At 38.9% G+C, this 22,894-nt stretch overlaps 1 protein-coding gene across 5 annotated transcripts in view; it reads left to right on the top strand.

The window, feature by feature from the left end:
* RIC1 (RIC1 homolog, RAB6A GEF complex partner 1) overlaps positions 1–22,894 on the top strand; it is a 147,307-nt gene that overhangs the window by 22,446 nt on the left and 101,967 nt on the right. For 4 of the 5 annotated variants that reach the window (XM_021927837.1, XM_009188802.1, XM_003911730.3 and 1 more), the window contains exon 2: positions 8,417–8,524. In XM_021927837.1, coding sequence (XP_021783529.1) covers positions 8,417–8,524 — 108 coding nt within the window. Of the gene's footprint in view, positions 1–8,416; positions 8,525–22,894 lie in introns of those variants that run through there. The other variant, XM_021927838.2, reaches the window with a different exon arrangement.

Here is a 22,894-nt window from a genome sequence, read left to right on the forward strand (position 1 = left end):
TTTGAGATAGGGTCTATCTCTGTTGCCAGGCTGGAGTGAAGTGGCACAATCATAGCTCATTGCAGCCTTTACCTCCCTCGCTCAAGTGATCCTCCCACTTCAGCCTCCTAGACTTTTAAAATTTTTTGAGTTGTTTCGTGGCCTATCATATGGTCTGCACTGGAGAATGTTTCATGTGCTGACAAGAATGTATTTCCATAGCTGTTAGATAAAATTTTTCTGTAAATGTCTGTTAGGTTCATTTCATCTAGAGTGCAGTTTAAATCCAGTGTTTGTTAATTTTTTTGTCTCAATGGTCTGTTGCTGATAGTGGGGTGTTGAAGTTCCCAACTATTATTTTATTTTATTATTATTAGATACAGGTCTCACTCTGTCACCCAGGCTAGAGTGCAGTGGTGTGATACCGGCTCACTGCAACCTCCACCTCCTGGGTTGAAGCGATTCTCATGTCTCAGCCACCTGAGTAGCTGGGATTACAGGTGTGTGCCACCACACCCAGCTAAGTTTTGTATTTGTAATAGAGACAGGGTTTCACCATGTTGGCCAGGCTGATCTTGTTGAACTCCTGGCCTCAAGTGATCTGCCTACCTCAGCCTCTCAAAATACTGGGATTACAGGCATGAGCCACCATGCCTTGCCCCAACTTTTATTATATTGGAGTCTACTTCTTTTTTTTAGGTCTAATAATATCTTTATATATTTGGGTGCTCTGGTGTTAGGTGCATATATATTTAGAATTGTTATATCCTCCTGCTGAATTCATCTCTTTATCATTATACAATGATTTTCTTTGTCTCTTTTTACTGCTTTTGACTTAAAAGTCTGCTTTATTTGATGTAGGTATTGCCACTTCTCACTTTTTGTTCTGTTTGCATGAAATTCCTTTTTCCATCTCTTTACTTTTAGTCTGTGTGCCTTTCAAGGTGAGTTTTTGTAGGTAGCATATAGTTTGGTCATGTTTTCAAATCCATTCATCCAGTCTGTATCTTTTAAGTGGAAAAGGTGATTATTGATATTATTGTGTGTGTGTGTGTGTATATATATGTATATATATGTATATTTAAATATAGATAGATATGTGAGGTCATAATCCTGTCCTTTTATTAATTGTTTTCTGGTTGTTTTGTATATTCTTTGCTGTTTTCTTTCTCTTGCTAGCATTGTAAGTTGGTGATTTTCTGTAGTGGTAACATTTGAATCCCTTCTCTTCTCATTTACGTGTTTGCTCTACCAGAGAGTTTTATACTTTTGTGTTTTCATGATGGTAGATGTAGTCCTTTTGCTTCCAACACCCTTAAGCATTTTTTGTACGGCTGATGTAATTGTGATGAATGATCTCAGTTTTTGCTCATCTGGGAAAGACTTTCTCCTTCCTTTATGAAGGATAACTTTGCTGGGTGTAGTGTTCTTGACAGGCAAGTTTCTTTTGTTTTGGTTTGGTTTGGTTTTTTCCTCAGCTGCTCGAATATATCGTTTCATTCTCTCCTGTCCTGTGAGGTTTTTGCTGAGAAATTCACTGTTAGTTGATGGAGGTTTTCTTTAAGTGACTACATTCTTTTCTTTTGCTGTTTTTAGAATTCTGTCCTTATTTCAACAGTTTGATTATAATGTGCCATGAAGACCTTTTGAGTTGTATCTCTTTGAGGATATGTGAGCTTCCTGTTTCTGTATGGTTAAATCTCTTGCTACACGTGGGAAATTTTCAGCTATTATTTTGTTAAATAGTTCTTTTTCTGCTCCTTTGATCTTCTTTTTGCCATCTGTAACAACAAAAATTCAAATAGATCACTTTATGGTGTCCCATGTGTCATGTAGGCTTTGTTCATTCTTATTTATTCTTGTTTTGTTTTCTGAGTTATTTCAAAAATCTGAAATTCATTCTTCTGCTTGATATCATCCATTGTTGAAACACTGGAATGTATTTCTTATTCCATTTAGTGAATTCTTCTGTTCGAGGATTTCTGTTTGGTTTCTTTTTTATGATATCTATCTCTTTGGTGAATTTTTCATTCGTATCTTGAATTGTTTTTCTGATTTCTTTGTATTTTTGTGTTCTCTATCTCACTGAGTGTCTTTAGTATTATTTTGAATCCTGTTTCTGGCATTTCATAAATTTCTTTTTTATTAGAATCTGTTGCTGGAGAATTATTGTGTTCCTATGGAGATGTCATAATTTCTTGCTTTTTCGCGTTACTTGTATACTTACAAGTTGATGTCTGTACCTCTGGTGTAACAGTTACTTCTTCCAGTGTTTTAGATTGGCTTTCAGAGGGGGTAGACTTTTTCCTGAAGATCTATCTGTGGTGTTGGTTGGGTAGGGCACTTTGTCTTTGATTCTGGGTGTGTGCAGTAGTGTACTTTTCATATGACTGTTTTAGCCATCTATAGCATTAGTAGTGTCTGTGATTTCCTCAGTGATTTAGGGTGCAGTTGTTAGCAGAGGCTGAGGTGAAGTATTCCTGGGCAGTGGGATGCCAGGTAGGCCAGTCCTTGGGCACCAGTGGTGGTGGCAGCAGGCTGTGTGCCTGTCCTTCGGTCCCAGGGTACACAGGCATGGTGTTAACAGGTTTAATTGGGTTAATTCTTAGGCCTCCATGTGGCTTGCTCAGGTGCTGGTGGTTGCAGTGGATGACCAGGTGAGTGGGTAGGTCCTTTGGTCCCTGGGCAGTGTGTGTGGTATGGGCTATGGCAGTAGTTGTGGTGGTAGCATCATGCTGGGTGGGCTGACTCTCAGGCTTCCCTATAGCAGTGCATATGTGTGAGTGGCAGACAGGGTGGGGCAATCTCTATGCTCCAGTCTCTATGCTTGGGCACTTGGGAGTGTGTGGTGCCAGGCCAGGTGGGCCTGTCTTCAGACCCCCTGGTAGAGTGCTCAGGTAGCAGCAATAGGTAGAGAGAGGCTATCCTCAGGACATGTGCATGTCCACTATGGCCCTGCTGCTGGAGGGGATAGGGTTGTGTCGGTAGCCTCACACCAGAGGCTGGGGTGGGGCAGGTATGGTGTGCTTTGCTCCAAGCAGTGTCAGAAACATTGACGCTGGCATGCTGGGAGATTCTGTCTCAGGACATGTTCAAGTGTGCTTCAGTCTTGCTGTTTGTGGAGGTGGGGTTGCTGTCAGTGGCAGCAACCCCAGCTGACAGGGTTTAGGCTCTCAGAAATGTGGGCTTTGGCTCATTTTGCCCTTGTGATAGCCTCCCCAGTATACCCTCCCCAGTGCATTGCACTTGCCTGTTTTCCACAGTGTAGGATTCTATATATGCTTTAATACCAGGGACTCTGCCACTCTGCTGGGTCCAAGTAGCATTGCATCACTGTAGCCCCCCAGGTAGATGCAGGGAATGTTAGTAGGGCTTTACTAATGTGGAAATGCAGGGACTCTTGTGCTCAAGGCCAGGATGCAGCCTGATAAGAGCTGGACTGAAAATGGCACAATGCTATAGCTGTTTAGGTCTCATGCAGGTGGTAGAGGACTCAGTGTGAGCTCTCTGGAGCAGTGTCATCACGTGGTCTTTAAGAAGTTCTCTGTGCTAGTCTCTGGACCCCCTCTCTGTAAGCTAGGGGTTGCAGGAGTCCATGGTGGGAATGTGGGCTGCTGGGTATCTCTCAGCTTTCCCCCACACTGGAGATCTGCTCTGTGCTCCAAGTTGATAAAGGCCAAGCAGACAACCTTGCTTCCCTCTCTTTCCTTGCTTTAGCTGTTCCCTGTCACTTCTCTGCTAAATTCCAGTGTTGTGTCTTAGATGTTCTGTTGAAAGTGTGACTACTCCCTATTTGGGTTTTTCTTTGTGAAGGAGGCAAGGGCTGATGTCTCTAGTCAGCCATCTTGAAGCCCTCCTCTATTTTTGCTTTTGTTGCCTGTGCTTTTCAGGTCTTATCCAAAAAATTCCTTGCTCAGACCAATGTAATGAATCATTTCCTTTATGTTTTCTTCCAGTAGTTTCATAGTTTTGGGTCTTACATTTAAGTCTTTTAATCTTTTTTTTATTTTTTTAATTGAGACAGAGTCTCACCCTGTCCTTCATTCTTAAGTGCAGTGGTGTCTCAGCTCACTTCAGCCTCCACCTCCTGGATTCAAGTGATTCTCCTGCCTCAGCCTCCCGAGTAGCTGAGATTACAGGTGTGTGCCACCATGCCCAGCTCTTTTTTTTTTTTTTTTTTTTTTTTTTAGTAGAGATGGGATTTTGCCATGTTGGCCAGGTTGGTCTTGAACCCCTGATCTCAAGTGATCTGCCCACCTCAGCCTCCCAAAGTGCTGGGATTACAGGCGTGAGCCACTGCACCCAGCCTCTTTAATCTATTTTGAAATGAGTTTTGGGTATAGTAAGATAAAGGTCTAATTTCATTCTTTTGCAAGTAGCTATCCAGGTTTCTCAGCACCATTTATTAGATTATGCTTTCTCCAATGTGTGCTCTTGGCGCTTGTTTTGAAAATCAGTTGGCTGTAAAAGCATGGATTTATTTCTGGCCTATTTTGTTCCATTGTTTTATTTGCTTTTATTGCCAGTACCATGGTATTTTGGTTAATATAACTTTGTAGTATATTTTGAAGTCAGGTAGTGTAATTCCACTAACTGTTATTTTTGCTCAAGATTGCTTTGGCCATTTGAAGTCCTCTGTGGTTCAGTATGAATTTTAGGCTTTTGTTTTCCACTGCTGTGAGGCATATCATTGGTATTTTGGTAGGGATTGCATTGGATCTGTAGATCACTTTGGGTCATATGGACAATTTAACAGTATTAATTTTTCCAATCTATAAACATGGGCTATCTTTCTAGGTATTTGTGTTTTCTTCATTTCATTACTGCTTTATAGTTTTCATTGTAGGGATCTTTTACTTCTTTAAGTAAATTTTTTATTCCTTGGTATTTTTATAGCTATTAATAAATGGGATTGTTTTGATTTCTTTTTTCAGCTAATGCACTATTAGTGTATAGAGACATTACTGGTTTTTGTATGTTGATTTTGTATTCTGCAACTTCACTGAATTTTGTTCTACCACTTTTTTGGTGGTATCTTTAGGGTTTCTATATGTAAGATTGTATTACCTGCAAATAGGGCTAATTTGACTTCTCCTGTCCAATTAATTTGGATACTTTTTATTCTGTTTTTGTTTTTTCTTGCCTAATTGCTCTGGCCAGGATTTCCAGTACTGTGTTGAATAAAAGTGGTGAAAAATGGTATCCTTGTCTTATTCTAGATTAGAAAGAAAGATTTCAGCTTTTCCTTTTTCAGTAGTGTTAGCTGTGGGTTTGTCATATATGGCTTTTATTGTGTTGAGTTACATTCTTTCTGTTCTTAATTTGTTGAGAGTTGTTGTCAATAGATGTTGAGTTTTGTGAAATGTTTTTTCTGCCTCTACTGAAATGATCATGGGGTTTTGCCTTTTATTCTGTTAATGTGATATATCACATTTATTGATTTGTCTGTGTTGAACCATCATTGCGTTCCTGGGATCAGTCCTACTTGATCATGGTAAATTGTTGAATTTGGTTTGCTAGTATTTTGTTGAGGACTTTTGCATCTATGTTCATCAGGTATTTATTTTTGTGAATGTTGACGTCCAGTTGTTTGAATACTATTCGTTGCAAAGACTGTCTTTTCTCTGTTGTACTTCCTTTCCTCCTTTGTCAAAGATCAGTTGGCATATATTTGTGTGTGTCTATTTCTGGGCTCTCTATTCTGTTCTGTTGATTGATTTGTTTATTATTTTGTTAATACCACACTTTCTTGACTACTTTAGCTTTATAGTAAGTCTTGAAGTCAGGTAGTGCTGGTCTTCCAACATTGTCTTCTCCACTATTAAGTTACTAGTCTTGGTCTTTTGCCTCTCTATATCAACTTCAGAGCGAGTTTGTTGATATCCAGAAAATAAATTTCTGGGAATTTGATTGAGATTGTATTAAATCTGTATATCAAGTTGAGAAGAACTGACATATTAACAGTATTGAGTCTTTGTATTCATTAACATGGAATATGTCTCCATTTATTTTTTCTTTTCTTTTCTTTTCTTTCTTTTTTTTTTTTTTTTTTTGAGACAGAGTTTCACTATGTCACCCAGGCTGGTGGTGCAGTCTCGGCTCACTGCAACCTCCATCTCCTGGGTTCAAGTGATTCTCCTGCCTCAGCCTCCTGAGTAGCTGGGACTACAGGTGCACACCACCATGCCTGGCTAATTTTTGTATTTTTAGTAGAGATGGGGTTTCACTATGTTGTCCAGGTTGGTCTTGAACTTTTGACCTCGTGATCTTCCTGCCTCAGCCTCCCAAAGTGTTGGGATTACAGGCATGAGCAACGGTTTCACCATGTTGGCAGGCTGGTCTCAAACTCCTGGCCTCAGGCGATTCATCTGCCTCGACCTCCCAAAGTGTTGATATTACAGGCATGAGCCACCGTGCCCAGCCTTGTTTTTGTTTTTGAGATGGAGTCTCTATTGCCTAGACTGGAGTGTAGTAGTGCAGTCTCAGCTCACTGCAACCTGTACCTCCTGGGTTCAAGCAGTTCTTCTGCCTCAGTCTCCTGAGTAGCTGGGACCAGCTACACCTGGCTAATTTTTGTATTTTTAGTAGAGATGGGTTTCACCATGTTGGCCAGGCTGGTCTTGAACTCCTGACTTTAAGTGATCTGCCCGCCTTGGCCTTTCAAAGTGTAGGGATTACAGGCATGAGCCACTGCGCCTGGCCTGCAAATGTTTTGTAATGACAAATTCTACTTTTTTTATTGCTGGTATGTAGAAAATTTATTGACTTTTGTGTATTAATCTTGGATCCTTAACCTTGCTATAGTTGCTTATTCTGGGAGGATTTGGGGGTCAATTCTTTCACATTTTCTGCAAAGATGATCATGTTATCTATGAGTAAAGACAGTTTTATTTATTCCTTCCCATTCTCTTTACCTTTTATTTCTTTTTGTGGTCTTATCGAATTAGCTGAAACTTCCACTATTCTGTTGAAAAGCTGCTGTGAGTGGAGACATCCTTGCCTTTTTCCTGATCTCAGCAGGAAAGCTTTGAAGCTGTAGGTTTCTCATAGATGTTCTTTATCACATTGAAAAAATTTCTTTCCATTCCTGAGAGTTTTTTTTTTTTTTTTAATCATGAATGAGTGTTGTTCTGTAGTTTGCTCAGTGTTTTTTGTTCATTTGTTTTGTTTTATGGAGACGGAGTCTCACCCTTTGCCCAGGCTGGAGTGCAGTGGCGCAATCGCAGCTCACTGCAACCTCCACCTCCCAGGTTCAAGCGATTCTCCTCCCTCTGCCTCCCAAATAGCTGGGATTATAGGTGCCTGCCACCACACCCAGCTAGTTTTTGTATTTTTAGTAGAGATGGGGTTTCACCATGTTGGTCAGGCTGGTCTCGAACTCCTGACCTCAGGTGATCCACCAGCCTCATCCTCCCAAAGTGCTGGGATTACAGGCATGAGCCACAGCACCCGGCCTTGCTCAGCATTTTTATCTTGGTTGTTAGATTTATTAAGTGCTTTTTCTGCATTTGTTGAAATAATCACATGATTTTTCTCTAGCCTGTTGATGTGATGGATTATATTAATTGAGTTTTGAATGTTGAACCAGCCTTGCATACCTGGGGTATATCGTATTTGGTTATGGTGTTTAATTTTTTTAATACATTGTTGGATTTGATTTGCTAATATTTTGTTGAGAGGTTTTATATCGATGTTCATAAGAGATGTTGATCTGTAGTTTTCTTTTTCTTTTTTTTTTTTTTTTGAGATGGAGTCTCACTTTGTCACCTAGGCTGGAGTGCAGTGGCGCGATCTCGGCTCACTGCAAGCTCTGCCTCCCAGGTTCACGCCATTCTCCTGCCTCAGCCTCCTGAGTAGCTGGGACTACAGGCACCCGCTACCACGCCCGGCTAAATTTTTGTATTTTTGGTAGAGACGGAGTTTCTCTGTGTTAGCCAGGATGGTCTCGATCTCCTGGTCTCGTGATCTGCCCACCTTGGCCTCCCAAAGTGCTGGGATTATAGGCGGGAGCTACAACGCCCAGCCTGTAGTTTTCTTTTCATGTAATACCCTTGTCTGATTTTGGTGTTAAGGGAATGCCGAACTCAAAATTAGGAAGTACTCCTTCTGCTTTTATCTTGTGGAAGGTTTTGTAAAGAATTGGTGTAATTTGTCCCTTCAATGTTTGGTAGACTTCACCTATGAACACATTTAGTCCTGGTTCTTTCTGTTTTGGATGATTATTAATTATTATTTCGGTTTCTTTAATATGTACAGGCCTAGGTTTAGGTCTTTGTTTTGGTTGATATGCTTGGAATGTTGAAAGCCAATAGTTTAATATCAATGTTGTGTTTTATTTTACTCCAAAAATACTTTGAATACTCTATATGTTATCTTAAATTTTATTTGTGTGTATTTTTATGAGATATTGATAAAAAATACAACTGTTTTCTTCCAGCCGAGTGTGTTGATTGTAACCTACAAGGAGCCTGCAAAATCATCTACTCAGTTTGGATCTTACAAGCAAGCTGAATGGAGGCCAGATAGTACCATGATAGCTGTGTCAGTAAGTAGATGTTTCCGCTAAATAGTGTTTTCTTATGAAACCGTTACATTGCATTTAAATTTGATTCTCTTAGATGACTTTCTTTCAGTCTTTTACACTCATAAGCATTTATTTTGTTCTGATAGGAATTGCTTTACTGATTATTCTGTGTGGATTACTCCTACTATAGCTTCTCTTTTGACTCTGCTACTTCCTACCATCCCTAAACATAGCACCTATATCCTTTTCTGTTTGTTGTTCTCACTTTACTGTTTTGTCCTTGAAGTCTTACCTAGTTTTTGAAAACATATTCACATGGTATTCTTGAATTTATATTTAAAGTCCTCCCTTCCATTCCAAAAGATATCCCACAAAATAATAAGCTTTATATGCATATGTAATACTAAAATTTTCATATCCATTTGGATCTGTTTCTCCTTTTTTCTTCTGTTCTATTAAACATGCCTAGATATGTTTAATTTTACCTTTTCAGTTCATGTTTTATCACTGTCTAAGGCTGTCATTATGACTTAATTTGCATTGGCAGTAATATATGTGGTTAATTAACCTTATTGAGCACCTCCTATCTGATGAGTACAATTGTAATCAGTTTACATGGATCATCCCATTTAATCTTTCGATAAGTGCTTTGAAGTAGATATTATTATCCCTCATAATTGATGTGTAAGTTGAGGATCTGAAAAATTGTCTTATCCAAGGTTACATGGGTAGTGTATATTAGAGAGATAAGGTATAAACTTAGCTACTCAGCTTCCATTTACTGTATCCTTATAACTAACTTATCTCTTTGCGTTGGTTGTTGGTCGCTTTCTAGTCCGTACTATATATAACACTGACTAGGTTAATAATCTGAAACGTGCCATATGATCAAAAATACTGAGTAGTTCTACACTTCCTATAGCAGGAGTTTGCAGATGACTGACCATGTACCAAATATGCTCTGGTGCCTGTTTGTACACAGACCATAATGTAAGAATAGTTTTTACATATTTAAATAATCAAAACAAGTCAAAGAAGAATATTTGCTATAGTTGAAAATTATGTGATACTTAAATTTTGGTGTCTATAAGTAGAATGTTACTGGGGCACGAAAATCCTCACTGATTTATGTATTGTCTGTAACTTCTTTCAAGCTACAATAGCAGATTGAGTTGAAGTTCTTACAGCAAGCATATGTGATGCTCTCATTGCTTTGCTCCTCTGTTCAGTGTACTGTATAGTAACACAGTTATAACTTCATAACTTTTCAAGTGTACACATATTGCCATTCTGTGACATTTTATATTATTTTTATTCTAGTACATAATCATGTCAAAAGAACCAGAGAAGAGAAAAAGACTTCGTTTTGTTTTTAAAGCACACTGGAGTGTGGTTTATTTTATTATTGAATTTGATGGCAAAATATTGTATTTATTACTCAGTGGCACTATAGCTATGCCAAAAGAATATAAGCTGACATTACTAGACTAAGCACTTATTGGAATATACTGAAGGTAAAGTTAGAAGAATTAAAAATTTAGCACAGAATAGCTCACCACAGGAGAATTCCTTCACAAAGTATGAAAATGAAAGTGCAGTAAAAGTAAGTTTGCTTGGTTTTTGATGAATTGACAGATGTTATAATACTGCTCAGTTGTTAATTTCAGTGGTCCATGTGAAGTATGAATTGACTGAGAATTACTGTGAATGACCTGTGGAACAATTCCAGATGAAAAAAATTCTCAAAGGAGTTGAGAAAATACTAATTCAGTACAACCCGAAGTAGAATTTAAGAAGTTGTATTAATTGATAGTAGTAAAAATCCACGTGGAGCAGCAAAAGACTTAGTTGGACAGATTTACACGAAGTTTGTGAAAATACGAGTCTTTTAAAACCTATGGTTTTTGTAAGTTTTTTTTTCAGAGATGGGAGTGGGAATAACTTGACTTGCCCTGCTCAGCACACAGCTGTTATGGCTTGGGTAGTGATAAAGGTTTATTGGAAACTTTTTTTTTTTTTTTTTTAACGGAGACTGACTTTTTGTTTTCTTTACTTGAAGGACCACCCTCTACCACTTAACAGGCACTGAATAATTTTGGAAAATAGCTTTTGCTGTATTAGAAAACGTTTTCAAATATGAAATATGTAAAATCTCATTAAGGACTGACATTAATAGATAAAAATTTGCACTCAATTTTGATGATAGGGAAAAGTACTTTAAACTCCAATTTACCAAAAAGGTTATTTCCACAAAAAGAATCTGATTCTCATTAGTGGATACATATTACCAAAAAAAGTTGTACTCAGTTCTCATTACTATTATATTTAGAATTTTGTAACTATAAAACTTATAAGAATTTGCATTCTATTAATCATGATGTTTTATTTTTCTGTATTTCTTAATGCTTTGACATAAGGGCCTGCTATCCCTGGACAGCCCACTTCCTGCCAGGGATAGCCAGTTCCTAGAGGACTCACCTACAAGTACACCTTCGTATGCAAACTAATCAATCCAAAGCATATAGCCCCAACCACCTCCTTTATTGACCTGTGCCACTCTGGGCTGATAATCCTCTGCCCTAATTATCTCAGGGCTAGGTACTATATAACTAGAGACAACTGATTTATTCAGCCTAGCGAATACAAAGCCTCCTTGCCATGCCTCAACCATTCCGTCCCATGGAAATCACAATAAAGGATCTTACTCATGTTTTCCCCTCACATCCACTGTCTCCTGACTGACCCTGGTAGTTTGCAGTATGTTCCTTGGTGGTGCATGTCATGTCCCCTCCTCTTTGGAACCGTGAGTAATAAACTGTCTTTTCATTGGCAGTCATCTCCTGATCTGTTCACCTCAGTATACCTGAATAATAATAAAATCCACATTTTAAAATATTTTCTTGTTATGTAAGTAAACAAGATAAACCTACATAATATTTTTGATTTTCCCTCTTGACTTGTAAAGTCTAAAATATTTATTATCTGGCCTTTTACAGAAAAGGTTTGCAGATCCTTATTCTACACAACCAAGTCCAGGCTTCTTAGCCTTTCATTTAAGGCACTTTAATCTCTAAAACCCTACTTCATTACTTCTCTGGTGTTATTTTTTCGTTCTTTGTCTACATAGACTTTCCTTTAGCTAAACTGGTTTTTTCCATTATTCCTTAGAAATTTCAAAGAAAAATGACAAAATTTGCCAACTCATTGTTGGATAAATGAGCATGAGTAGTTGAGATTGCTCTGATTTCAAGCCTAGATGATTAGATAGGTAGGTGTTCATGGCAATTAGTAAAAAATGTAAGAAGAGCAAGTGTTCATGAAAGAAGATGGGATTTTCTGGATTTGGTTCTATAGAGTTTTGTTATGTTACATTATTAACTTTTTACAATTGTGGTAAACTATACATAGCATAAATATATATAGCATTTTAACTATTTTAAGTGTACAATTTAGTGTCATTAGTAACATTAATGGTGTTATGCAGCCATTACCACTATCTGTTTTCTTGAATGTCACCCCGGACAGAAACTTGTTTATCATTAAGCATAACTTTGCATTCTCAATTTCTCCAGCTCCTGGTAACCTCTAATCAACTTTTTGTATCTATGAATTTGCTTATCTAGGTGTTTCATGTAAGTGGAATCATACAGTATTTCTCCTTTTATCTTTGGCTTGTTTCACTTAGCATAATGTTGTTAAGGTTCATCCATAATTGTGTTATGTATCAGAACTTCATTCCTTTTGATAACTGAGTAATATTGCATTGTCTGCATATGCTACATTTTCTTTATCTTTGGGTAGACATTTTGGTTGTTTCCAACTTTTGCCTATTATGAATAGTGCGTCATTGAACATTGGCATACAAGTAGCTGTTGGAGTTCCTGCTTTTGATTCTTTTGGGTATATACCGAGATACGGAATTGGTGGATCAAAATCCATAAAGGCTGCATCATTTTACATTTCTTTGGCAGTGTAGGAGAGTTCCAGTTTCTCCTTAGCCCCTTAAATGCTTTATTTTCGTTTTGTTTAATAGCCATCCTAAAGGGGTGAAGTGGTATCTTTTGTAGTTTTGATTTATGTTTTCCTAAAGACTAATGATGTTGATTATCTTTTCATGTGTTTGTTGGCCATTCGTATGTCTATGAAGAAATGTCTATTCAAATTCTTTGCCCGTTTTTGGCTGGGTGCAGGGGCTCACGCCTGTAATCCCAGCCCTCTGGGAGGCCAAGGCGGGTGGATCACGGGGTCAGAACATCAAGACCATCCTGGCTAACAGTGAAACCCTGTGTCTGCTAAAAAATACAAAAAATTAGCCAGGCGTGGTGGCAGGCGCCTGTAGTCCCGGGAGAATGAGGCAGGAGAATGGCGTGAACCTGAGAAGCGGAGCTTGCAGGTGAGCTGAGATCGCGCCACTGCACTCCAGCCTGGGCGACAGAGCGAGACTCCGTCTCAAAAAAAAAAAGAAAATTCTTTGTCCATTTTTTAATTGGGCTGCCTGTTTGTATGTTGCTGAGTTGTTTATTCTTATATGAATCCCTTATTGGCTGTATGACTTGACAATATTTTCTCTCAGTCTGTGGGTTTTCTTTTCATTCTCTAAGTCCTTTGATGTATAAAAGTTAATTTTGGTGAAGTACAGTTTATCTATTTATTTATTTTTGAAACACGGTCTTACTCTGTCACCCAGGCTGGAGTGCCAGTGGTGCAACCTCAGCTCACTACAGCCTCTGCCTCCGGGGCGCAAGTGAGCAGCAGGGGCTATAGCTGCACGCCACCACACCTGGCTAATTTTTGTATTTTTTGTAGAGATGGAGTTTCACCATGTTGCGCAGGCTGGTCTTGAACTCCTTAGCTCAAATGATATGCCCACCTCGGCCTCCCAAAGTGTTTGGATTATAGGCGTGAGCCACTACGCCCAGCCTAGTTTATCTCTATTTTCTTTTATTGCCTATGCTTTGGGTATCATATATAACAAATCATTGCCAAATGCCATGATTTTCCTCTTCTTTTTTTTCTTTTAAGAGTTTTATTACTTTATGTTTAAGTCTTTGCTTCCTTCTAAGTTAATTTTTGTAGATGGTGTAAAGTGTAAGATTCCAACTTCATTTTTTGTGTGTGGATATATAGTTGTCCCAGTACAATATGTTAAAGAACTATCCTTTTCCCATTGAATGGTCTTGGTATGCTTGTTGAAAATCAATTGGCCATTGGTATTTGGGGTTATTTCTGGATGCTCCATTCTATTTCATTGTTCTATATGTCTGTCCTTATTCCAGTACCACAGTTTTTAAATTTCTGTGGCTTTGTAGTAACTTTTGAAATCAGGAAGTGGAATCCTCCAATTTTATTGTTGTATTTCAGGATGTAAGTCATGTCAACCCATTATCAACCCATTGTAACTTAAAAATACCATAAGTCAAAAATTTAACAGCCCCAAACATCCATCATAATGTCGTAAGCTGAACCATCATAAGTTCAGTACCATCTATAGTTTTGACTATTCTGAGCCAGTCCCTAAGATGCTGTATGACTTTTTTGAATTGGTTTTTCTATTTCTGTAAAAAATACCATTGGGAATTTGGTAGAGACTGTGTTGAGTCTGTAGTTCTCCTTGGGAAGCATTAATTTAAGTCTTCCAATCCATGAACATGTAATGTCTTATCAATTATTTAGACCTTTAATTTCTGTGAGTAGTGTTTTCCAGTGTTCAGTATGTAAGTCTTTGTCCTGCTTCATTAAATTTATTCTTAAGTTTTAAATTTCTTTTTGATGCTATTGCAAATGTAATTGTTTTTAAGTTTCCTTTTCAGTTATTCATTCCAAGTGTGTAGACATATCTCTGATTTTTTTTCCAACTTTTAAGTTCAGGGTATATGTGCAGGATGTGCAGGTTTATTACATATGTAAATGTGTGGTTGGTGGTTTGCTTGCACAGATTATCCCATCACCTAGATATTAAGCCCAGCATCCACTAGCTATTCTTCCTGATGTGCTCCATCGTCCTGTGCCCCGCTCCCCCCGTCCTCCAACAGGCCTCAGTGTCTGTTGTTTCCCCTGTGTCCATATGTTCTCATCATTCAGCTCCCACTTATAAGTAAGAACATGTGGTATTTGATTTTCTGTTCCTGTGTTAGTTTGCTGGGGATAATGGTTTCCAGCTCCAACTATGTCCCTGCAAAGGACATGATCTTGTTCCTTTTTATGGCTGCATAGTATTCCATGGTGTATATGTACCACATTTCTTTTATTCAGTCTATCATCGATGGGCATTCAGGTTGATTCCATGTCTTTGCTATTGTGAATAGTGCTGCAGTGAGCATACGCATGCATGAATGTTTGTAACAGAATGATTTATATTTTGGGGGTTATACCCAGTAATGACATTGTTGGGTCAAATGATATTTCTGCCTCTAGGTCTTTGAGGAATTGCCTACTGTCTTCCATAATGGTTGAACTAATTTCTACTCCCACCAACAGTGTAAAAGCATTCCTTTTTCTCCACAACCTAACCAGCATCTGTTGTTTTTTTGACTTTTTAGTGATAGCCATTCTGGCTTGTGTGAGATGGTATCTCATTGTGGTTTTGATTGGAATTTCTCTAATAATCAGTGATGTTGAGCTTCTTAAAATATATTCATAGGCCACATTTATGTCTTCTTTTGGGAAGTGTCTGTTCATGTCCTTTGCCCACTTCTTAATGGGATTTTTTTTTCTTGTAAGTTATTAAGTTCGTTGTAGATGCTGGATGTTAGACCTTTGTCAGATTAATAAATTCCAAACATTTGCTCCCATTGTGTAGGTTATCTGTTCACTCCAATGATAGTTTCTGTTGCCGTGCAGAAGCTCTTTAGCTTGATTAGATCCCATTTGTCAATTTTTGCTTTTGTTGCAATTGCTTTTGTCATCCTTGTCGTGAAATCTTTGCCTGTGCCTATGTCCCAAATGGTATTGCCTAGATTTTCTTCCTGGGTTTTACATTTAAATCTTTAATCAATCTTGAGTTGATTTTTCTATAGGGTGTAAGGAAGGGGTCCAGTTTCAGTTTTCTGCATATAGCTAGCCAGTACTCCCAGCACCATATATTACATGAGGAATCCTTTCCCCATTGCTTGTTTTTGTCAGGTTTGTGAAGATCAGATGGTATAGGTGTGCATTCTTGTTTCTGGGTTCTCTATTCTGTTACATTGGTCTATGTGTCTATTCTTGTGCCAGTACCGTGCTGTTTTGGTTACTGTAGCCCTGAATTACAGTTTTAAGTCAGGCAGCGTGATGCCTCTGGCCTTCTTCTTTTTGCTTTGATTGCCTTGGCTATTTGGACTTGTTGATTCTGTGTGAATTTTAAAATAATTTTTTTCTAATTCTGTGAAGAACATCAGTGGTAGTTTAATGGGAATAGCATTGAGTCTGTAAATTACTTTGGGCAGTATAACCATTTTCACAATATTGAGTCTTCCTATCTATGAACATGGAATGTTTTTCCATTTGTTCATCTCTCATTTGTTTGAACATTGGTTTGTAGTTCCCTTTGAAGAGGTTCTTCACCTCATTAGCTGTATTGCTAGGCATTTTTATTCATTTGCGACAATTGTGAATGGGAGTTCGTTCATGATTTGGCTGTCTGCTTGCCTGTTGATGTATAAGAATGCTAATGGTTTTTGCACATTAATTTTCTATCCTTAGACTTTGCTGAAGTTGCTTATCAGCTTACAAAGCTTTTGGGCTGAGGCAATGGGGTTTTCTAGATACAGGATCATGTCATCTGCAAACAAAGATAGTTTGATTTTGTCTCTTCCTATTTGAATACCCTTTATTTGTTTCTCTTGCCTGATTGCCCTGGCCAGAACTGCCAATACTATGTTGAATAGGACTGGTGAGAGAGGGCATCCTTGTCGTGTGCCTTTTTTCAAGGGGAATGCTTCCAGCTTTTGTCCATTCATTATGATATTGGCTGTGGGTTTGTTGTATATGGCTCTTATTATTTTGAAGTATGTTCCTTCAATATCTGGTTTATTGAGAGTTTTTAACCTAAAGGGATGTTGAATTTTATCAAAGGCCTTTTCTGCATGTGTTGAGATATCATCATGTGGTTTTTGTGTTTAGTTCTGTTTATGTGGTGAATCACATTTATTGAATTGTGTATGTTGAACCAACCTTGCCTTCTGGGGATGAAGCCTACTTGGTTATAATGGATAAACTTTTTGTTGGGCTGCTGGGTATTTGCCAGTGTTTTGTTGAGAATTTTTGCATTGATGTTCATCAAGGATATTGGCCTGAAGTTTTCTTTTTTTTGTTTCGTCTCTGCCAGGTTTTGGTATCAGGATGATGCCAGCCTCACAGAGTGAGTTAAGGAGGAGTCTCTTCTTTTCTTTTTTTTTTTTGAGATGGAGTTGCCCAGACTGGAGGGCAGTGGTGCAGTGGCACGATCTCAGCTCACTGCAAGCTCCACCTTCCGGGTTCATGCTGTTCTCCTGCCTCAGCCTCCTGAGTAGCTGGGACTACAGGCGCCTGCCACCACACCTGGCTAATTTTTTGTATTTTTAGTAGAGATGGGGTTTTACCATGTTAGCCAAGGTGGTCTCAATCTCCTGATCTCGTGATCCGCCCGCCTTGGCCTTCCAAAGTGCTGGGATTACAGGCGTGAGCCACCGTGCCCGGCCCCTTCTTTTTAATTGTTTTGGAATAGTTTCAGTAGAAATGATACCAGCTGTTCTTTGTACCTCTGGTAGAATTCAGTTGTGAATCTGTCTGTCCTGGGCTGCTTTTTTTGGGGTGTGGGAGGGGGCAGTTGCTAGGCTTCTTATTACTTCTCAATTTCAGGACTCATTATTGGTCTATTCAGAGATTCAGTTTCTTCCTGGTTCAGTCTTAGGGAGGGTGTATGTGTCCAGGAATGTAACCATTTCTTCCAGATTTTCTATTTAATGTGCATAGATGTGTTTATAGTATTCTCTGATGATTGTTTGTATTTCTTTGGGGTCAGGATGATATCCCCTTTATCATTTCTGATTGTGTTTATTTAAATCTTCTCTTTTCTTCTTTGTTAATCTAGCTAGCGGTCTATTTTATTAATTTTTTCAAATAATCAGCTCTTGGATTCATTGATCGTTTGAATGGTTTTTCATGTCTCTACCTCCTTCAGTTCTGTTCTGATCTTGGTTATTTCTTGTCTTCTGCTGGCTTTTGGGTTTGTTCTTGTTTCTGTAGTTCTCTTCGTTGTGATTTAGGTTGTTAACTTGAGATCTTTGTAGCTTTTTGATGTGGGCATATAGTGCTATAAATTTCCCTCTTAACACTGCTTTGGCTGAATCCCAGAGATTCTGGTATATTGTCTCTTTGTTCTCATTAGTTTCAAAGAACTTCTTGATTTCTACCTTAATTTCATTATTTACTCAAGTCACTCAGGAGCAGGCTATTCAATTTCCATGTAGTTGTGCGGTTTTTAGTGAATTTCTTAATTATTTTGAGTGAATTTTTTTGAGTGTTGTGGTCTGAGAGACTGTTATCATTTCAGTTCTTTTGCATTTGCTGAAGAGTATTTTAATTCCAATTATATGATCAGTTTTAGAGTAAGTGCCGCGAGATGATGAGAATAATTATTTTCTGTTGTTTTTGGGTGGAGAGTTCTATAGATATCTGTCAGGTCCACTTGATCCTAGAGCTAAGTTCAGATCATGAATATCTTTGTTAATTTTCTGTCTTGGTGATTTGCCTAATATTGTCAGTGGTGTGTTAAAGTCTTGTCAGTGGTGTGTTAAAGTCTGCTACTATTATTGTGTGGGAGTCTAAGTCTTTTTGAAGGTCTCTGAGAACTTGTTTTAGGAATCTGGGTGCTCCTATATTGTATGTGTATATATTGAGGATATTTAACTCTTGTTAAATTGAACCTTTTATCATTATATAATGCCCTTTGCCTTTTTGATCTTTTTTCATTTAAAGTCTGTTTTGTGAGAAACTAGGATTGCAATCCCTGGTTCTTTCTGTTTTCCATTTGCTTGGTAAATTTTCTTCCATCCCTTTATTTTGGGATGTGTGTCTTTGCACATGATATGGGTCTCTTGAAGACAGCATACCGTTGGGTCTTGGTTGTTTATTTAGCTTGCCATTCTGTGTCTTTTAATTGGAGCATTTAGCCCATTTACATTTCAGGTTAGTATTGTTATATGTGGATTTGATCCTGTCATCAAGATGCTAGTTGGTTATTTTGCAGACTTGTTTATGTGGTTGCTTAATAGTGTCACTGATCTGTTTACTTCAGTGTGTTTTTATAGTGGCTGGTAATGGTTTTTCCTTTCCATATTTAGTGCTTCCTTCAGGAGCTCTTGCAAGGCAGGTCTGATGGTTATGAATTCCCTCAGCATTTGCTTGTCTGAACAGGATCTTATTTCTCCTTTGCTTAAGAAGCTTAGCTTTACCAGATATGAAATTCTGGTTAGAAATTCTTTTCTTTAAGAATGTTTAATATTGTCCAGGCGCGGTGGCTCATACCTGTAATCCCAGCACTTTGGGAGGCCGAGGCAGGCGGATCACGAGATCAATAGATCGAGACCATCCTGGCCAACATTGTGAAACCCCATCTCTACTGAAAATACAAAAATTAACCAACTGTGTTGGCACATGCCTGTAGTCCGAGCTACTCGTGAGGCTGAGGCATGATAATCACTTGAACCCGGGAGGCGGAGGTTGCAGTGAGCTGAGATCGCACCACTACACTCCAGCCTGGCAACAGAGCGAGACTCTGTCAAAAAAAAAAAAAAGGATGTTTAATATTGGCCCCAATCTCTTCTGGCTTTTAGGGTATCCACTGAGAGGTCCATTGTTAGTCTGATGGGCCTCCCCTTCGTAGGTGACCTGGTCTTTCTCTCTGGCTGCCCTTAACATTTTTCTTTCATTATGACCTTGCAGAATCTGATGATTATGTGTCTTGGGGTTGATCTTCTCAGGGAATATCTTATGAGGCTTCTCTGCATTTCCTGAATTTGAATGTTGGCCTGTCTTCCTAAGTTGGGGAAGTTCTCCTGGATGATATCCTGAAATATGTTTTCCAACTTGGTTCCATTCTCCCGTCTCTTTCAGGTACCCCAATCAGTTTTAGGTTTAGTATATTTACATAATCCCACATTTCTCGGAGGTTTTGTTCATTTTCATTCTTTTTTCTCTATTATTGTCCACCTATCTTATTTCAGCAAGATAATCTTCAAGCTCTGAGAATCTTTTCTCCACTTGGTCTGTTCAGCTATTAATAATTGCGATTGCATTGTGAAGTTCTTGTAGTGTGTTTCTGAGCTGTAACAGGTCAGTTATGTTCCTCTCTAAACTGGCTCCTCCTAGTATTGTCAGTGGTGTGTTAAAGTCTCCCACTCTTATTGTTTGGGAGTCTGAGTCTCTTTGGAGGTCCCTAAGAACTTGCTTTGTGAATCTGGGTGCTCCTATATTGGGATCGTATACATTTAGGACATTTAGCTCTTCTCGTTGAATTGAACCCTTTATCATTATGTAATGCCCTTTGTCTTCTTTGCTCTTGTAGTGTGTTTCTCAGCTCTAATAGGTTGGTTATGTTGCTCTCTAAACTGGCTCCTCTTCTTTCACATTGTCAGGGGTGTGTTAAAGTCTCCCACTATTTTTATGTGGGAATCTAAGTCTCTTTGAAGGTCTCTAAGAACTTGGCACCTCCTGTATTGTTTTGTCATGTTTCTTAGCTTCTTTGCATTGGGTTACAACATGCTCCTTTAGTTCAGCAAAGTTCATTGTTACCCACCTTCTGAAGCCTACTTCTGTCATTCAGCTTTGTCAGCCTCAGCCCAGTTCTGAGCCCTTGCTGGAGAGGTGCTTTGGTCAGTTGGAGGAGAATAGGCACTCTGGCTTTTTTAGTTTTCAGTGTTTTTGCATTGATTCTTTCTTATCTTTGTGGGCTTATCTACCTTTGATCTTTGAGGTTGCTGACCTTTGAATGGGGTATTTTAGGGTCTTTTTTTGTTGATGTTGTTGTTTTCTGTTTGTTCTTCTTTTAACAGGCCGCTCTTCCATAGAGCTGCCATTTGTGGTGGTCTACTCCAGACCCTAGTTGCCTCGGTTTTTCCTGTACCTGGAGGTATGACCAGGGAAAGCTGCAAAACAGCAAAGATGGCAGCCTCCTTCTTCCTTGGAAGCTCCTTCACAGGGGGGTACTGACCTGTTGCTTGCTCAAATGTGCCTGGAGGAGGTGGCTGGAGACCCCTGTTGGGAGATGTCACCCAGTCAGGAGGAATGGGATCAGGGACCTACTTGAAGCAGTCTGGCTGCAACAGGTGTGCTGTGTTGGGGATTCCTTCAGCCCCCAATCGGTATGGGCTCTCCAGGACCCACAGGCTGGACTGATTGAGAAGCCTGAACACCAATGTGGCAGCCTGCCCCACCTCCCGGGTACTCCATCCTGGGGGGAAATTAGAGCTCCGTCTAATTGGGGGTGGCTCAAGACCCCAGCTGGGAAGACCCACTACCCCATGAGGAGGAGTGGCTAGAAGTCTCACGTGAAGAAGCAGTCTGGCCACGATCTGGCAGTGTGGCTGTACTACACTGCAGGAACCTTTCTCATCCAGGCTGTATGGATATATGTGTTTTTTGTGTATTCATTTTATGTCCTACAACTTTTGCTAACTTTATTAGCTCTAATATTTTTTGTGTGCATTATTTATACACCTTGTCTGTGGTCTGATTTGGATGCCTTTATCTCATTTTCTTGTTTAATTGCTCTGGGTAGAACTTTCAATACTATGTTGAATTAAGTGGTAAAAACGGGCACCCTTATCTTGTTCTAGCAGAAAGGCTTTCAGTCTGTCACCATTGAGTATAATGTTGGCTTTAGGTTTTTCATATATGACCTTTATTATGTTGAGGTTATTTACTTCTATTCTTAGTTTCTGGCATGCTTTTATCGTTAAAGGGTGTTAAATTTTGTCAAATGCTCTCTTTGTATCAGTTGAGAATTGTGGATTTTTTCTTCATCCTGTTAATGTAGTGTATTTCATTGATTGATTTTCAGATATTGAATCATCCTTGCACTCAGTGAATGAATCCCACTTTGTCACAATGTACGAAGTACTTGCTGAGGATTTTTCATCTGTATTCATACAATATATTGATCTATAGTTCTTAAGTCAGTTTTGGTAGATTGTATGTTTTTAGAACTTTCTCAATTTCATCTGGCTTGTCTAATTTTGTTAGAATGCAACTCTTTATTGTATTCTCATAATCTCTGCTATTTATGCAGAATTACTAGTAAGGTCTTTCATATCTGATTTTTGTAATTTGAATCATCTCCTTTTTTTCTTAACTTACTTAGAGGTTTATCAGTTTTGTTGATTTTTCAAAGAGTCAACTTTGGCTGGATGTGACGGCTCATGTCTTTAATCCCAGCACTTTGGGAAGCTGAGGTGGGAGGATTGCTTGAGGCAGGGAGTTACAGGGGAGTCTGGGCGACATAGTGAAATGCAATCACTACAAAAAATAAATTAAACTTAGCCAAGTGAGTTGGCACATGATTGTAGTCCTAGCTACTCAGGAGGGTGAGTCAGGAAGATCACCTGTGCCCAGGAATTCAAGGTTACCATGAGCTTTGATCTTGACACAGCACTCTAGCCTGGGCAATAGAGCAAGACTCTGTGTCAAGAAAAACCAGACAATTTTTGTTCAAGTGTATGTTCTTTATTGTTTTTCCATTTTCTTTTTATTTTGCTCTCATCTTTATTATTTCCTTTCTTCTGCTAGCTTCAGGATTACTTTGCTCTTTGTTATTTAGTTATTTTTTGTGCACATTTAGGTTATTGATTTGAAATGTCCCTCCACCCCCACCTTTTTTTTTTTTTTTTTTTTTTGAGACAGATTCTTGCTTTGTTGCCCAGGCTGAAATGCAGTGACATGATCATGGCTCATTGCAGTCTTGATTTCCTGGGCTTAAGTGACCCTCTCCCTCAGCCTCCCTGGTAGCTGGGACCATAGGCACGTACCACCACACCCAGCTGATTTTGTTTAATTTTTGTAGAGATGTGATCTCACTACGTTGGCCAGGCTGGTCTCAAATTCCTAGGCTCAAGCGAACATCCTGCCTTGGCCAAATGCTGGGATTACAGGCATGAGCCACCACACTGGGCCTGAGATGTGCCTTTTTAAGTGTGGCTGTCTACTGTTTCAACCTCTGCCAGTTACCCAGCTCCAAAGTTGCTTCCACATTTTTGGGTATCTTTATAGCAGCACCCCACTCTCTGCAGTACTGATTTACTGTATTAGTTCATTCTCATGCTGCTATAAAGAACTGCCCAAGACTGGGTAATTTATAAAGGAAAGGAAAGAGATTTAATTGACTCACAGTTCTACATGGCTGGGGAGGCCTCAGGAAAATTACAATCATGACAGAAG

Source organism: Papio anubis, chromosome 13 (genome assembly GCF_008728515.1).
Source record: "Papio anubis isolate 15944 chromosome 13, Panubis1.0, whole genome shotgun sequence".
Classification (NCBI taxonomy): Eukaryota; Metazoa; Chordata; class Mammalia; order Primates; family Cercopithecidae; genus Papio; species Papio anubis.